This window comes from Meriones unguiculatus, chromosome 14, assembly GCF_030254825.1.
Source record: "Meriones unguiculatus strain TT.TT164.6M chromosome 14, Bangor_MerUng_6.1, whole genome shotgun sequence".
NCBI lineage: Eukaryota > Metazoa > Chordata > Mammalia > Rodentia > Muridae > Meriones > Meriones unguiculatus.
Window position 1 is genome coordinate 19,456,810 of NC_083361.1, and position 18,172 is coordinate 19,474,981.

The following is an 18,172-nucleotide window of genomic DNA, read 5'->3' on the forward strand; positions in this document are numbered from 1 at the left end:
CTAATCTTTATAGTCTCATGAGGTCCTAATGATGGAAATCACAGAACAATTAGCAATGGCAAAGGGCCTTCAAGCCTGTACTTTGAGCTAGAATACCACTGCCCCCTGCACAGCTCTGGTCTTGTCCTCATTAAAAGACTTTTTAATTTTTTTTTTTTTTTTTAGATTTATTTGAGTGCTCTATCTGCATGTAGACCTCCATGCCAGAAGAGGGCATCAGATGCCAATATAGATGGTTGTGAGCCTCTATGTGGTTGCTGGAAATTGAACTCAGGACCTCTGGAAGAGGTCTTAACCACTGAGCCATCTCTCCAGCCCCCCATAAACTGGCTTTTTATGACCCCTCTGTGGGACAGATAAATCCCATGGAGTGGATGTAGGAATAATTTCTTTGTAAATAAGGCATCTGATTATACATTTGCCTTTTTTAAGGTTATTGTGAATCAGTCCCAAATACTTAGGAGTTGATATAAATTATATAAACTGTCTTATAAAATGTCTGTACTGTATATGCATTTATTTTGAGAGAGAGAGAGAATGTGTGTTGCATGTGCTTGTGTGTGAATGTGCAACAGCATGCACGTGGAGGTCAGGGGACAGTTTACAGGAGCTCTAGAGATTGAACTCTGGTCGTCGAGCTTGGCAGCAACTGCCTTTGCCACCAAGCCATCTTCCATCCCTGTCCTATATATTCTTTTGACCTTAAGCCCATTAAGTCCAGTATTTCTAAGAAATCAAACACATTCCTGTGGATGGCAAGAAACCACTGTGTCACTGCTAGCCAAGGGCAGAGCCAAGAACTTTCTCCTACAGGTCTGTAGAGGCTTCCTGTCAGAGGTTGAGTGGTTAGTTTCAAGGGACCAAGAGAAACTTGTGGAGGTTCAGGGGCAGTAAAGAATCAATGGAGTTTCTTAGCTACTATGCTGCATGCTGACTTAACTCATTCAGTGTCACTTCCAGCACTTACTAACATCTACAAACCCTTACCACTTCCAAAGCCCGGAAGTTCTACTGAGGTCTTCCTCTTAACTTTGCAGCAAATTTATTTGGTAGCCACAAATCTTTAACTGATCTAAGACTTGCTTGCATTTTCTTTCTTTCTTTCTTTCTTTCTTTCTTTCTTTCTTTCTTTCTTTCTTTCTTTTCTCTTCCTTCCTTCCTTCCTTCCTTCCTTCCTTCCTTCCTTCCTTTTTCTTTTCTTTCTCTTTTTTCCCCACCCTCCCCTTCCCTTCCCTTCCCCTCCCCTCCCCTCCCTCCCTCCCTCCCTCCCTCCCTTCCTTCCTTCCTCTCTTTTCTTTCCTTTCTGTTTGTTTTTTGAGACAGGATTTCTCTGTATAAGAAGCCCTGCCTGTCCTGGACTCACTTTGTACACCAGGCTGACCTCAAACTCACAGAGCTCTGCCTGCCTCTGTCTCCCAAGTGCTGGACTAAAGGCATGCGCCAGCACATCCAGCCTATCTTCATACTTTTGGATGTAGAAGTATCAGTGCTTATGTACGGAGTCCTGCCCAGACCTTAGTTATAAATACTAAGGTTTGTTTTGGAATAGTCTTGGTAGTGTTAATTCAAAGACTTTTTCAGAACACTTTTGGTGGTAGTGTTAATTCAAAGACTTTTTCAGAACACTTTTGGCCCTGAGAGATTCATATAAGAAAGTCGAAGTTAAAGAGAGGTTGTTAGTTCCGTGTGTTGCCACTGATGTTATCTGAGGAGGGGTCATATCATATTGCTGAGTCTCATTTACTCTGTGTTTTGGAAAAGACTGCTGAACGCCATCGAAAGTGTTATACACCTGTAATCCCAGAACTAGGAGACTGCCTTAGGAGGGCCAAAGGTCACAGCCAGCATGGCTGGGATTTATAACAGACTTGTCTCAAAACAAAGGTCACTTGGCCCTGATGAGTTGTGTTCAAGAACTGTTTGTGAAGTCAAGTCTGCTACCATATGATGATATGTCAAACCTGGTTTTGTTCTTTTTTTTTTTTTTTTTTTTTTTTTACTCTGGTTGTGTCTGGAGGGGTAGGAATGTTCTGTTTGGAATGTACACTACACTTTGGTGTGTTCAGGTGGAAATGGGTAGGGAGGGAGTCCAGGTGACCTAACTATGGCATTAAGAGTGTGCTTAGTCCCCTTATCCTCAGCCTTTAGAAAGCAGTCTTAGCAGGATCAAAATAACCTAAGTGTCTCATGAATAAGGAGGATAGTGGAGATAGCATTCTTGTAGAATAGAAATGACAGTGCTGTTGTATGTATCGATTAATATTTACTATTGATATATCTTCTGTTATCGCCACTGTTAGTCCTAAACAGCTGTATAACCAAATCACCACACAAAGACTAGGTTTATTTAACCTAGACCACAATGCTGGGCAATAGTTGTTCCATCCTAAACCTCCAAGCCCTCATAGTTTCCTAACATTTAGATTTCCCACATTATACTTGCTCTTAGTGAAATCTTAGGTCCAGTCCATCTCCACATCGTCCTAAGACCTCTCCTCCAGCCTTGTTCTCCTAACCTCTTTCCTTTCTCCCTCCTCTGCCTCTCACCTTGCTGTCCTCTGGCTTCTCCCTCTTTTCCTGCTTCCTTTCCCTTGCTCAACATTGTGGGTGGTTGCTTTATTTTGGCATGTTTACACAAAGTTGAGAGAGGTGATGCTTAGAGTAAGTTTCACAATGCAATGTCCGGATTGAAAACAGAGAGGCAGGGAGATAAATCAGCATTTGAATGAGCAAGGGTAAAGTGTATACATTTCAAAAGAATATTATACCAACACAGTGCTTTGCTATATAGTAAAATATCTAGTAAAATTAATATAGTTTTCACTCGTTTTTGTCTGAAATACTCATTCAGGGGAAAAAAAGGTTATTTTTTCTTTCAAGTGAAAACCATCAAAATCTTCCACTTTCTAAGGTTTTCTTTCTTTTTTCCTATGTCCCACGTTAACATGTTTGTTAACCTTTTCTGCTTTTTTAAAGATTTGTTAGTTTTATCTGTGTGAATGTTTTGTGTGAACATGTGTATGCACTGTGTGTATTCCTGCTGCCTGCAGAGGACCCCGTCCCCTGGAGCTAAGAGGGGGGAAAGCTGTGGAGTGGATGCTGGCAACTGACCCCGTGTGCTCCGCAAGAACAAGTGCTCTTAGCCACTGAGCCATGCATCGCTCCAGCCTCTGTTAAACATACTTGGTTTAAACTTTTATCATGTTTTTCCAGGCTTTTCTTGTTGAGGGATTATCATATTTCACTTTGGATTTTCCTTTTGAATATTAAGTATATATTTTGTACAATTAGACTAGCCTCATGGAACATAGAAGTTTTAGAAAGCATTAATAGAGTTAAGGCACATTAAGGATAGTTTGTGCCCTTTTTATTATTAAAACAAGTAGTTTTATTGAGATTTAACATTTTCTTTTCCATTAAGTAAGCCAATGACACTGAGGTATTGTACAAAGTTCCCATTTGGTCTTTGTCCCCGATTTCTGGCTAAAAACTCTTCTAAAACCATCCTTCTCCTTAGTAATAGGATGAGGAATGACCACATTATTAGATGGTTGCAGTGGCTAGCCTGGAGAGGGGAAGCAGATCATCAGTCAAGTTCAGTTACTAGTGCCTTCTGGGCTGGCAGACAAATCGCCGTGCCAGGGTGCTGAGCCCACAGGTGGAAGCCCTAAGCCCTCACGTGGCATTAGCTGGTGTTGGAGAACCAAAGAATGGGTGCTGAAGCGTGCAGGTTATCTTATCTGTTGTATCACCTGATATCCCTCTTTTACAGTATCTGACCAAGCAGGTGGAGCTTCTACGGCAAATGAATGAGCAGCATGCAAAAGTTTACGAGCAGTTAGATGTCACAGCAAGAGAACTGGAAGAAACCAACCAGAAGCTAGTTGCCGAGAGCAAGGCTTCACAGCAGAAAATCCTGAGGTGAAATTTCTAACTGTTACCAAGGGCAATCTGCAAAGGAATTAGTATAATTTGAAGTAGAATGTGCCTGGAGAAGGTTTGGGCAGTGTAAAGTAAGAGTTTACTTTTTTAGGAGAATAGGATTAACTATAAGTCCTTTCCAATTAAGAAAGCCAAGTTTGAATGGCTCACACCTAATCCCCTTCATTGGTTTTGATCTTAATTTAATTTGACAAGCATCAACCAGCTTGTCTTTTCTTCACAGCCTGACAGAAACAATTGAATGCCTGCAAACCAACATTGATCACCTCCAGAGCCAAGTGGAGGAGCTAAAGTCCAACCAAGGAAGAGGGAGGCAGAAGGCATGTGACCAGGAGAAACCAGCACCCAGCTTCTCTTGTCTGAAAGAGCTGTATGACCTCCGCCAGTAAGAGCCTGCCTTGCAAACATCCAGTGTCCCTGAGAGATTCTGGATTACAGCATATGGAAAGCTTCATTTCAAGAAATGCCCCTTGCTCGTTAAACCACCAGTGCTCTGAACAAAGCCACTCAACTCTTAACACTGAGGGTTCATGGGTGTCAGTAACTATGAAAACAGTTTTTAAGTTTTTTTTTTAAATTTGTTAAATATTACTTTAAAAATTAGTAATTCTTCTGCTGTAGTACAGATTTGGGTACTTGTATTTCATTTTAGAGTGAAAGAAAAAAATGGAAACTTTGGAATCTGGGCATGGTAGCTCATGCCTCTAATCCCAGCACTCAGGAAGCAGAGGTATGCTCTCTGAGTTCGAGGCCAGAACATATAGCAAGTTCTAAAACAGCCAAGACTACAGCGAGTCCTTGTCTCAAAATAAAATTTTGAAAAACAGAAAAAAATTTGGCAGAGCAAAAATTGAGACAAAAAGTATTTCCACATAAAGAAATGATTTTATAATTTATGTTTTTTGAGTTTGTGTCTTTAATAATGCTTGCTAAACACCTATTACAATGTAGTTGAAATGCTACACATCAGGAATGGAGGCCAAAATGGACATGATCTGTGTCCTCATGAGCTTTCATTCTAAAGGAGTCAGGTGCTCCATAACGAAGATACACACTCACACAGGCTGCCTCGGACTGAATAGGAAAGAGGCCAGTTTACTGGTTTTTGTCACATTACCTATGAAAAGTTGGGGTTTTTGAGATATGGTCTCATACAGCTCTGTTGGCCCCAAGCTCCTGATCCCCCTGCCTCTACCTTGAAAGTGCTGAGATTACATGTGTACACCTGGCACTGTACATGTTTTCCAAAAGCAGATACTTGCGCCTCAGTATTTCTAGGTGTGAACCTAAAACTGTCCCAGTGATTCTGATGTGTATCCCAGGTTAAAAGTCCAAACATTATGTTCCTTAACCTTGGCTTCACATTATGAAGAACATTTAAGACATATAGGTCCGGGTGATAGACCACCAAGGTCAGAATCAAGGGTGTGAGTGCCAGGTGTTTAAGAACACGCAGCTGATTGTGATCTGCAGGTAGAGATGAGAATCTCTGGTCTATTACATTTCCTAGCAAGCAGCTGTCATTGTGCTGGTCTTGGAGTGGGTGTTCAGTATTATTTTACTATTGGGAAAAAAATAGTCACAAAAACTGTATTTGCTTTCAAGAATTTGCCAGCCTCATATAATTTCATTTTGGTTACTGTTTGTAGCATAGAATGGTCTAGAAATTGGTGTCACAGCTCCTTTAAAAGGTTTAGTTGAGCCAGGCATGATGGTGCACACCTTTAATCCCAGCACTTGGAAGGCAGAGGCAATCAGATCTCTGAGTTCTAGGCTAGCCTGGTCTACAAAGTGAGTTCCAGGACAGTCAGGACTACACAGAGAAACCCTGTCTTGAAAAACAAAAACAGACAATTTAGTTGAAAAACCTGAGCCGTGTCTTTGCAGTATCAGTTGACGTTTGTATATTTCCGTGTTTCCCCATAGACACTTTGTATATGACCACGTGTTTGCTGAGAAGATAACTTCCTTGCATAGCCAACAAAGCCCTGAAGAAGAAGAAAATGAGCACCTGAAAAAGTCAGTGACAATGTTGCAGGCCCAGCTGAGTCTGGAGAGGAAGAAGCGAGTGAGCGTGGAGACAGAGTATAAGGTGGTCCTGAAGGAGAACAGTGAACTGGAGCAGCAGCTGGGGGCCATAGATGCCTACCGAGCCCGGGCGCTGGAGTTGGAAGCAGAGGTAGCCGAGATGAGGCAGATGCTGCAGGCAGAGCATCCTTTTGTGAATGGTGTTGAGAAGCTGGTACCGGACTCTCTGCTTGTTCCTTTCAAGGAGCCCAGCCAGAGTCTGCTGGAGGAGATGTTCCTGGCTGCTCCAGAAGCACATAGAAAACCACTCAAGCGCAGCAGCAGTGAGACGGTGCTTAGCAGCTTGGCAGGGGGTGACATCGTGAAGGGCCATGAGGAGACTTGCATCAGGAGAGCTAAGGCTGTGAAGCAGAGGGGCATCTCCCTCCTGCATGAAGTGGACACTCAGTATAGTGCCCTGAAAGTGAAGTACGAAGAGCTGCTGAAGAAGTGCCAGCAGGAGCAGGACTCGCTGTCACACAAGGCTGTGCAGACCTCTAGGCTACTGACCAGGGACCTGACAGGACTGGTCACCCAGTCTGAGGCTGGAGCAAGTGGCTGGGAACCCACCCCCGTCACCCCAGAGCCCATCAGTTCCCCCACCACTACACCTCCAGAATACAAAGCACTGTTTAAGGAGATATTTAGTTGCATCAAGAAAACAAAGCAGGAAATAGATGAACAGAGAACAAAATACCCATCTCTCTCCTCTTACTCTTAATGAGATCTCCAGTTGTAATCTGCTTGTTTTCTCTCACCCTCTCCCATTCGGGCACATAAGCGCAGTCTCCAAATCTTGATGTTGCTAATGATATTTGCCTCATTGCTTTGCTTGTTTGGCAAAAGCAAGAAAAGAGGTTGCTGATAGTGTTGATTCTGGAATCCTGGGAAATCTCCTGTTAGACTGGTCTCTGGTTGGGGTGTTGAAAAAGCTGATTTCCAGGAAAAAGCCCCAGAACCAGTGGAGGGAGGTCCATCTGCTTGGAGTAGGCTGAAGTACCCTATTGCTTTCATATTCAGCTCCTCAAACTACTTGGAACTCCAAGGGCTGCCTAACTAAAATGCTTTTCGCAAACATTGTCATTCAGAAGAATGTTGAGAAAGCAAGAATCTAATCTGAAATAGATGGCATTAAGCTCCTTAAGTGCTCTGGGGTTTGTGGGCATCTGCTACCAGTTGAGTGATGACTGACAGATAATCCTAATATATCCAAATTCAAGTGAATGCCAATTGAAATGGCAAGTTTTGGTTTGATCAAAACCTGTTGGTATATGCCCAGCATTCAGCTGTTTTACTAGGCATGTAATATTAATTCTGTTTGCAGATGGAAACTAAAGGAGAAATCTGTTGGATGGGCTCTGCGCTGGCCACTTGGCAGCCACAAGCTGCTGCTCCTCAGTTCTTACCATTCCTAGACTTGCAGAAATTGCTGTCTACTTCCTTACACAGTATTGATGTTCCGACTGTGGAAGCACTTCCTCTCACTTGCACACTTTTAATTTAAAAATATTTAAGAACCATGGTTCTGATTGTTTTATGTATTTTTCTAAAAGCTGAATAAAGCTATCTATGAATGTGAACAAATGGATCTTTGGTCTGTTTTGTTTTAAGTTTGTGGTTGAAACTTTTCCCAGAACAAAGCTCTGAGGAATTTGGAAGTGATTTCCTCTCATTTTCTTTCTTTCTTTTTTTTTCCTTCTCTCATTTTCCTTTAAGCAAGAAATCCTTGGGATTTATAACTTAACACAAATTCTGCCCATGTTACTAAATATTGTGATTGAAAACATTTTCCACAATTCTCTTACTCACTGTTTCAGGAGTGTCTGGCTTAGTTCTGAGTTAGTTCTGATAAGCCTCTGCTCAGTTAATCATGGTTGAAATACTTCTCAGTGTTTCAATGGGGGGCTAAGGCAGTAGCTGAGCTCAGCTGAGTAAAGTGCTTGTTGTGTATGATGACCATGGTGGAATGCTCGTGCAGTCTCGCCACTGGGGAGGCACACACCAGCAGATCCCAAGGACTCATAGACTAGCCTGTCTCAGAAAATGAGAATAAGGGCTGGAGCAGGGTCTCAGGTGGTGGTTCACTGGCTAAGGGGACCTGAGTGTGGTTCCCAGCACCCACACCAGGCAGCTCAGCACTGCACATAACTCCAGCAGCTCCAGGGGTTTGTGATGCTGACCTTGAGTGTACAGGTTTTTTTCTTAGGAGAGTAATGATGGAAGAAGACACTTAATGTCAACCTCTGGCCCACATACACACAAAATAATAACAATAGTTAAATGTTATGAGTGTTGATTCTAAATTAGATGTGCTTTTTGAATTAGTTTTATACCAGTGAGATAAAGGATCTGAGTTCAATCCCAAGGACACACGTGTTGGAAGAGAACCAAGTGCTACAAGTTGTCCATTGACCTCCTCACTGGCGGCATCCATGTGTATATACCCGTAGGTATTTATTCACAAACAAAAATGTAAAATTTTTATTTCAATTTTGGTTTTCTGAGACGGGATTTTATGATATGCCTGTGGGTAACCTAAAACTCAGTGTAGGTCACACTGGCCTTGAGCTTGCAGCACTTCTGCCCTTCCGGTACTAGGATTCTGCGTAGCTCTAGGTTTGTGTTTGAGATGGTCTTACCTACCTGAAGGTGACCATGAACTTGAGACCCCTTTCACAAGTGTTTGTTGCTAGTATTATGCCTGGTCTGTGCAGTACTGGAGATCCAGCCCCAGGTGCGTGCTGCGCAAGTACTCAGCCAATTAACCCACGTCCCCCGGTCCCCTCCCCAGCACATGTAGTCCAGACCTCAAACTGGTGATCTTGCTGCTTCAGTCTCTCAGGTGCTGGAATTGCAGTCTGTCCTGCTCCTTCCAGCTTTCAGGTTTTTTTTAAATTAAAAATTCAGGCTGTCTCTCCTGGCTACAAACCTACCTCTTCCCTGAAATCAACTAACCTATGTATTCTCTCCAGAAGGGCATATACTAGCACAGAAATGCTTGCCACCTCACATAAACAAAACTGTATTGTAAATACTGTTATGAATCTTACATTTTATGGAACTGTATCTTACTGATAGCTGTACTGTGTAACAGCCTCTATGGAGGAGATGGTTTCCAGTCTTCTACAATTACTGAAAAATGAACAAATATGCACATACCTATGTAACATACATTTGGACATGACTTTTAAGTGGAGGCAGAAGGGTATGAGCACTTTGGCGTCACTGAACTGTCATACGTCTGGTAACTCCATATAAGGATGCCTGGTTTCTCACATCCATGCCAATGAACTTTTCTGAGAAAGGGTCTCATGATGTTGCTGGAGCTGTCCACTAAACTCTACTATTGTTAAATTAATTGCAGGAAAATGGTGTTTTGCTAATAGCTTATAGTTCAGTTGTTTTAAAAATAAAGTTGTTGTTCTCTGGCTTCTTGTTTGTGCTTTTTTTTTTTTGTTGGTGGTGGTGGAACTTGCTCTGTAGACCAGGCTGGCCTCTGCCTCCTAAGGTGTGTGTAACTGCTGGTTGGATATTACTACCCTTAGCCTTTGCCTGTTTGTTAAAAAGCACTGGTATTTAGAAAGTATATTTTTGCAGTTGAAGATTGCAAATATTTGTCTTGAATATCTTCTTTTACTTTTAATGGCATTTTGCCAAACAAATTTATAACCTAGTTTCTTGATTTGTCCTTTTTGTTTGTTAGTTCTGATCTTCTGAACTTTATTTCCCACCAACTGAAATGGCACATAAAAATTTGAGCCAATTTGTACTCTAGGATCTGTTTTCCATGTTAGCTAGGTCAATTTAATTGCTATACTTGGGACATTTATATTTTAAATTTTCCTTTTGTAACTAAAAGGAAAAATGAAATTTCTTTCATAGTTAGAATTCCCCCCCTTTTTTTTTCTTAGTGGGAGTTGGCATGTTTTTCTGTCTAAACCTGTCTAGTTCTTGGATGGAAGTATATATCAAGCTCATATTTTGGTTTTTTGTTTTTTTTAAAGATGTTTGTTGTTGTTTGTTTGTTGTTGTTGCTGGCTGTCCTGAAACTCGGGGCAGGAACCCAGACCAGGCTGGCCTCAGACTCACAGAGATCCATCTAGTAGACTTCTGTGTGCTGTAAAGATGTCCTTGCCACTGTGCCCAATTAAGGATTTATTTTGTGTATGGGTGTTTTGCCTGTGCAATATGCAGTGTCCACAGAGGCCAGAAGAGGGCATTGCATCTCCCAGAACTTCTGTTACCTGTTGTACTGTGCTGCATGTGGGTATAGGGAACAAACCTGGGTTCTCTACAGGAGAAACAAGTGCTCTGAGTGTCTCTCCAGACCCTTGAGGTCAGTTTTCTACGTTATTTTGTGTCTGAGTGCTTGCCTGCACGTACAGTATATATGTCTGTACCTCTGGTGCCCATGATCACAATCTGGTATCAACTCCGAGAACTGGAGTAACATGGTTACGAACCACACTGAGTTCTGGAAATTGAATACCAGTTCTCTGAGGAATAGCTGGTGCCTCAGTCTGAGGTCAGGTAGGTGGGTTTTGTTTGTTTGGATTTTCAAGACAGGGTTTCTCTATGAAGTTGAATCAGGGCTGAGCTCCTCCTCATCCACTACAGCCAGGCAACACAACCTGCCTAGGGCAAAGAGATCTAATTTTTATCTCATTAACTGGTTTATCTAGGATACCATAATTATGATGAGAGTAAACATACTTCTCAGTCTCAACTAATGGCTAGGTCTGCTGCTCAATTAGTGGTGATGCTGGCTTTTTATTCAGTCAATAATTTGTTTGAGGGAACATTATATCCTTTTATACCAAGTAAATCTATCTGTTTAATCAGATAAATTTATTTTTATTTTCCCCTTTATTATGTACATATATATATATATATATACCTCCCTTTAATTGCAAAAAGTAATACTTAGTGTCATATACTTTGTGTGACAATACCTAAAGTTGCCTGTCAAACTCTCAGCACAGTTTTATTCTCAGCAGCCCTAATGTAAGTTATCTCATGCTACAGAACTGCAGGATGTCCTCTGATCTACATTGACATATTTCTCTTAGGCCTGGTAACCACCATAGTTTTGTTATTATTATTTTTATGCACTTAGTTATTGCACCTAAAAGTACTGTCCCATTTTTCTGTGTCAACCTTTTTTTTTAAATGCTAATATTACCATGTGAGCATGTGTGTGTGTACCACAGTTATCCATGTTGTTGAAGGCTTTGACTGTTTCCATATCTCGGATATTATGGCTAGGACCTTAATGAGTAAAGTGAAAGTACCTTTCAAAGCTGGTTTTCTCTCTTTGCTGTATGACCAGAGGACTGCTGGATCCTACAGTAAGTCCATCTTTATTTAACTGTAGTTTTCCATGGTGGCAGCACGTAAGGCGATACCCTCTTTCCCCACACCTTCAATACTTTTTGATCATGACCATTTTAGCAAGTGGAAGACATCTCACATTTACTGGGACTCTTGATTTACTATCAGTGGCATCAAACATGTTCCATGTACCTGTTGGCATTTGGTACCTTAGAGAAGGGTCTGTCCAACTCCTCTGCTCATTTTACAAGCTTACAAGCTGGTTCTTTGTGGTAGGTTCTTTAGTTGGCTGCTTGGCTTTCTCAGTTTTTCCCTATGTTGGGAACCCTTGCCCAGGTATGTGGTTTGTGAATAGCTTCTCCTAATCCACAGGTCCCCTCCCTTGCTCTGTTTCCCTTGCTGTGAAGGCACTTTAAGTAGTCCCACTTACTGTTTTGTTGCCTGTGCTTTGACCAAATATCCATTACGAAAACCAAGAGTTTTTTTCCTTCTTCCAGTTTTGTGTTTATAGGTATACAAGTCTAATGTTTAGGTCTTTAGTCCATTTTTGAGTTTTAAAATAGTTTTATGTGCCATGGGTGTTTTGTTTGCATGTCTGTGTACCATGCACATGCAGTGCCCATGGAGGCCAGAAGAGGGTTTGGATCCCCTGGGACTGGGGTTACAAATAGGTATGAGCTGCCATATAAGACTGGGCATTGAACCCAGGTCCTCTGCAAGAGCAGCCTGCACTTAATTGCACAGCAATTAAGCCATCTCTCCAGGCTCTTGAGTTTACACACACATATATTCGATGAAGGCCCAGTTTTATTCTTCATCATGTAGATGTTACTGTAGTTTAGATCTGGAATATCCCAAACCCACAAGGTAAAGGCTTGATCCCAGCTTGGTGCTATAGGGGGAGATGGTGGAAAACTTTGAAGAGATGGTTGTATGTTATTGGGCATGTGCCCTTGAAGGGAAGAACAGGGGTATCCCTTCTTTTCCCTACCCTACCCCCTTTTGGGGAGGGGGGTGAGGAGGGAGGCTTCTGGCCCTGAAATAGATACTTTTGTTTCACCAGCCACTTCACTAGGATGCTGCCTCATCACCAGTCAAAGGCAGTGGAACCAATAGGTCTTGTATTGAAATCTAGAGAGCTGTATGTTGAAATAACTCTTTCCAAGTTGTTTCAGGTTTTTATTCCAGTGACAGCTGGTTACACAGATTTGCCAGTTACCACTTAATGAACATAAAACCTTTCTCCATGTTGTCTGTTTTTATGCCAACACCAAGGTGTTCATTATCATGTTCTAGATTTTAAAACCAGGTACTATCATGCCTCAAGCTCTGGTATTTTTATACTGCTTTGCTTTGGCTATTCAGGGTCTTCTATGAGTTTTAGGATTATCTTCTGTATGTCTGTGAAAAATGTCCCTGGAATCTTGATAGGGTTGCTTTTAATCCGTATGCTACTTTGTGTAGTATGGTCTTTTAACAGCATTCAGCCCATGAATATAGGGTACCCTCTGCTTTTTTTATTATCTTCATCTCTTGCCAGTGTCAGCCACTTTCTTGGCTGATTATTCCTGGCCACGTCAAATATTCTGATGTGTTCTAAGAGGCAGTTTTGGAGAAATGCTTCTATACAGATCCATGAAAGTTGCAACTTTACTGAATATATACTAGCACATGTGTCTTCCCTTTGTTGTACTTTTCAGGGAACGATGTCATCTGCAACTAAAGCAATTTTGACTTCTGTACACTCTGGAGGTTATTTTTCTTGTCTCATTGCTCTGGCCATGACTCCCAGTACTGCGTTGAACAAGAGTGGTGAGTAGATATCACTATTTTGAACTTACAAGCTTTCAATATTCAACACTGCATGCTGTATTTGTTGCAGTCTTTGTTGTACATAGCCTTGGTTGTGTGAGCTATCCTCCATCTAATGAGAGCTTTCAGTACAAAGAGAGCACTAAATTAGTTCATTGCTTTTTCTGCATTTATTGAGATGGTCATTTTTGTCCTTCATTCTGCTGTTACAACACAATTGTTGACTTAAATTTTCTTAAATTGTTGACTTAAAAAATTGTTGGCTTAAATTTTAAATTCCACAGACAAATCTCACTTGATAATGAAGGATCCTCTTCTTATGTTGAATTATACAACTTGATTGGAGATGGCAATTTTCCTCATTTGACCTATTCATATAACATAAGCTAGATTAAATAGATGCCCTAAAAATAATTCCAACCTCTCTCTCCCTGCCTTGCTCTTGTCCTCCCTCCCTCCCTCCCTCCCTTGCTACATTAATCAAGCTAGTTTTGATTTCATGATCTTACATTCCCATCATGGTCATGGTTTCACAGGCTTTGTGCATGATTATCTGTTATGGTAAAACTATTTAACATGTTCCCAGAATCAGTAAGATTTTACTGGTGTCAGGGTATATTTTGTACTTTTAGTCGCTGCTTGGTAAAAATTGGAGCGCTGACATTTAACCCTAGTGGTTGAAATAATTCAACCACAATATCTATGCTTTTTATTCATTAATACTTGATTGGTTACAACTTCCTTTGTAGTCAGCTTGAAAAAAAAATTAAATACATTTAAAAGCAAGGTGCTAGTATGGAGATCAAAGACAACTTGACAGAAGTTAGTTTTCTCCTACATCCACCTCCATGATGTCAGGTCATCAAGTGCTGTGTGTGTGTGTGTGTGTGTGTGTGTGTGTGTGTGTGTGTATAGACCAGTAAGTGAAGGCCTCCTGAACCTGGAGTTATAGGCAATTGTGAACCATCCAAAATGGACACTGGAATTCAGTGTCCTTGACAAGATACCTTAACTCAGGTCCTTGACAAGAGTGGCTTATGCTCTTAACTGCTGAGCCAGTTCTCCAGTGTCCATGGCCCCTGATTTTCGACAGTTGCAGACAGGCCCTGGTATAATATTGTTTAAATTGGAATTCTCTAGCTAGGTGTTTATTCCGTAAACCCGATAAACTAGCCCGGTAGTGGTTTTAATCACTACCTGGCAGAGTTTGAGAGCAGCCTAGTCTACACTGTGAGTTCAATAACAGCCAGGGCTGCACAGAGAAACCTTGTTACACACACACACACAAACTCATAAGCTTTCTTCATTATTTTTCCATTGCTTATTTTCATAACCTTTCAGTTTGGTCAGTTCTGCTGTTGACACTTATATCCTTCATTTTATCTACTGTGACTTTCATCTTCAGAATTGGTTTCTACCCCCATCAAGAAGGGTTTCTCTGTGTAGTCCTGGCTTTTCTGGTACTCACCTGTAGACCAGGCTGGCTTCTAACTCAGGACCTCTGCCTCCTGAGCACTAGTATTAAAGTAGAAACTCGTTTTCGCTTTTTCAGACTGACTATCTGACAAAACACTTCATCTGCCTGCTTATCCAGTTCTGATGAAGCCATCTACTCAGCAAACTTGGGGTACTCAGCAGACTGACTTTGTACCAGGTCAGCAGCCTGGCATCTAAGTTTAGGAGGCTACCTTTGGAACCTGAAGAGCTGCTGAGGTATACCAGTTGACTATGTATGCAGGGTAGGGCTGGAGACAGGGTCCCCTAAGTTGGCTAGATGCTCTAGGCAAAGATAATAAAGCAGCGTTGGACAATTTAGATAACTGGGCTCATAGAGTTGGCCTGGATAAACTGAGGTCAGTACAGTGCTACGATTTACTGGGACATACCCAGACCTTGGGTCTGCTTAGGTCTGGTGCTGCAGAGGAATGAAAGGTAAGGCTAAAGGGGTATGCATGACATTGGATGAGTTTGGAACATGTTTCTTCGTACCCTTGGATAGCCCTGTGTTTGAAGCCTATGCAGTGGAGGCCAAATGATGCTGGAGGTGGTCCAGAACCCTGGTCCACTATGACACTGAGGTGGTTCTGAATCCTATTGGAATCAACCTGATTCTGGAGTTCCAGCACAATGAGTCACAGAATAGGCCTGAAGGCTCAGGCCATGGGTACTCTCCTATAGTGTGGGGAATGAGGGCCTGCTAAGTGCTGACTTTGGGGTCCAGAGCAAAGGCAGTGCCCATTTCCCAGTTCTTCCTGTGAGTTTTTCTCTCTACATAGACTGGGGTTAATAGATGTGTATTATAAAACTACCTTCCTCTTTATTATTTTATATTGGCTACATGCGGATGCTAAGATCTGTGATTTCCATAGCTCTTGTGAAGTGTTTCGGTAATATGGATAGTTAATCAAATTGATGTTTCTGTGGAAGGAAGGAAGATGAGAGCTAGAAAGTGCTATGATGTCATCATCTAGACTGCATCTTTTCTTTAGCATTCCATCTTTCCTATCTTAGGTTCGCTTAGCTTTTGGAATTGTGTTTTAATTCTGTTATTAACAAATGCCTATTTAACAGAATATATCCCTGATTGATCTTTTTAAAAAAGATTTGTTTATTTATTATTTTACAGTGTTATGCCTGAATGTGTGCCTATATACCAGAAGACAGCACCAGATCTCACTATAGATGGTTATCAACCACCATGTGTTTGCTGGGAATTGAACTCAGGACCTTTGGAAGAATAGCCAGTGCTCTTAACCTCTAAGCCATCTCTCCAGCCCTCCTGATTGCTATCTTACTGAATTATAGTAAAGTATCTGATAGTTCATTTTCTATAGAAGAGAGAACAGAGCATCATTTCAACCCTCAGCCAGCAGTGATGACGCTGCATACTATGGGCTGCAGCAAAAAGTCACATCTCGTCCAGCCTAGCTCACCTTTCCCCCATCTTCTAGGGCTAATGTCCGGCATTTTCACCACAGCTAAATGTGGCAACTCAGCATGTAAATCACAGCCCTGAGGGGGTTTAGAATTATAAAATACCACATTCTGAAGATTTAGTGCAAAAAAAAATACTTTTATTACATTTTGATTTAAAATATTTGGGTCTGAAGTACATTAATATTTATTTTTTAAACTATTTTAATGTAACCACTAAAACCTTAAAAATTAAGCAGCTCTCACATTCCCAAGGAAGGAGCCTGCCCCATACTCCCTTCCCTCCTTAAGAAGTTATGTTCACTCTCCACCCTTCTTTTCTTTCGCTTCCATGTCTGCAACACAGCTAGGACCACTCAGTGGTTGTACCTATAACGTTGGTAGCCTGACCGAGTGAGCAGCCCAGTCTTCAGAACTGCAAGCACTCCATCAGACCAGCTCGCACCGTCATGGTGAGCAACAAGTGGAGTCATGAACTGGTGTGATGGCGTCATGGACTCCCTTCTCTCGTTAGTACTTTTAATGCTTTGAGAGCACAGATGACATTTTCTTCCTGCAACTATTTGAGGACAGCAGCACCATGATGCCAGTTTAGTGTTAGCATTTATTTTAAAAATACACAAAATATAATTTTTTTCTTTTTACATCAAAGAGTTGATAACCTTGCTTATACACTGGATCCACACTTACCTGGTTCAGTTTGCACCTTTATGCGAACATTAGGAGAAGATGGAGTTGATCTTATGTTTTGCTATGGTTCGTGTAAACAGTTGAGATTGCTACAGAAAGTAGGCTGTTGTAAAAGGTAAAATGGCCTCAGAAACCCAACAGTAAAATATTCAATTTGGTTTAATAAAATTGGCAGAAGTCTTAGCAGAGAGAAACTCTAAGACTAATTATTGGCTTCTAGGCATTTTAAATATTAAAAACCTTAAGGTTCTCTTCATCTTGTAAACATAACTTTAACTTTGTTGGCATTCATTTAAAAAAGGAAAATATTAAACCATGATTTTCATAATCCTGCCCATGTCAGTGTACACTCTCTTTATTATGAGAATGAAACCAAATAAGCAAAATACATCAGGAATTTCAAATTGTACTGCAAAGAAGGCCCGGTTGGTCTCGGCTGGGAGCAATCTCACTTACGCTGACCCTGCCACTGGCCGGGTATGAGCCCCTCTGTCCTCTGGGCCAGGCAGAGCCACAGGCCACGAGGTGGGCAGATCCTCTTGCTCTGTCCTGAGGCAAGTCGAGACTACTTCTGGCTCTGCCATCCTTCCCTGGGCTTGGATTCGTTGAGTTAGTGGTTTGCTACTGTTGTCAAGATTGTACTGTTCCCTTAAGGTACCACATGCCACCATAGCTTACACAACAGTCCTAGGAATTAAGAAAACAGGGTAAGGGCAGATTTTAGCAGGAAAACTAGCTATTGCTATCACAATCTGATTTATGATTAATGGATAGAACACAAATCAAAAACTGCCAATTATGCAGCTGTGAAGACACTTTTTGTTCCTGAAGGGTTTTGAGCCACCATTCCTCAGGGATATCTTAATAAGTATTATAAATATAGATGTGCTGCAGAAACAGAAAATAAATACTTTTCAAGTTGACCAAGACAAGAGGAATTAATAAGGCACATCACTTACATCTAGAGGAAATGTGTCAGTGGCTTTCTATGCTCCATTTCTACAAATGTACCACAGATCAGAAGTATTTTCACACTAAGCAAAATAGTACACCCCCACCCCGTTTTTGTTTTTGTTTTCTGTGATTTTTTTTAAAGATGGCTTCCTTACACAGCAGTCATTATGTAGATCAGGTTGGCCTCAAACTCAAGAGATCCGCCTGCCTCTACCTCTGCTTCCTGAGTGCTAGGATTAAAAGTGTGTGCCACTACTGCCAGGCAATACTCCTTTTAAAATTAAAAAATAAAAAACTAAATTGTACTGCCAGTGGTACAAGATTCACAGGACACAGGATTCTAGTCTACACCTGTCTTCTACTGAATAAAGATGATCCACGCTTCCCCACACCTACCCCAACCCAAACTCTGTGAAAAGTTCACTCTCTTGACAGCATACCA

General features: G+C 41.4%; 2 protein-coding genes across 7 annotated transcripts in view; one reads left to right on the top strand and one right to left on the bottom strand.

Moving 5' to 3' along the window:
- Cdr2 (cerebellar degeneration related protein 2) overlaps positions 1–7,593 on the top strand; it is a 31,913-nt gene extending 24,320 nt beyond the window's left edge. For 3 of the 4 annotated variants that reach the window (XM_021635686.2, XM_060366913.1, XM_021635688.2), the window contains 3 exons: positions 3,773–3,921; positions 4,166–4,327; positions 5,869–7,593. In XM_021635686.2, coding sequence (XP_021491361.1) covers positions 3,773–3,921; positions 4,166–4,327; positions 5,869–6,730 — 1,173 coding nt within the window. In that variant the 3' untranslated portion in view covers positions 6,731–7,593. Of the gene's footprint in view, positions 1–3,772; positions 3,922–4,165; positions 4,328–5,868 lie in introns of those variants that run through there. The other variant, XM_060366914.1, reaches the window with a different exon arrangement.
- A 4,899-nt stretch (positions 7,594–12,492) lies between these two features.
- Polr3e (RNA polymerase III subunit E) overlaps positions 12,493–18,172 on the bottom strand; it is a 32,406-nt gene continuing 26,726 nt past the window's right edge. For 2 of the 3 annotated variants that reach the window (XM_021635675.2, XM_021635674.2), the window contains exon 21: positions 16,671–17,463. In XM_021635675.2, coding sequence (XP_021491350.1) covers positions 17,407–17,463 — 57 coding nt within the window. In that variant the 3' untranslated portion in view covers positions 16,671–17,406. Of the gene's footprint in view, positions 13,521–16,670; positions 17,464–18,172 lie in introns of those variants that run through there. The other variant, XR_009585459.1, reaches the window with a different exon arrangement.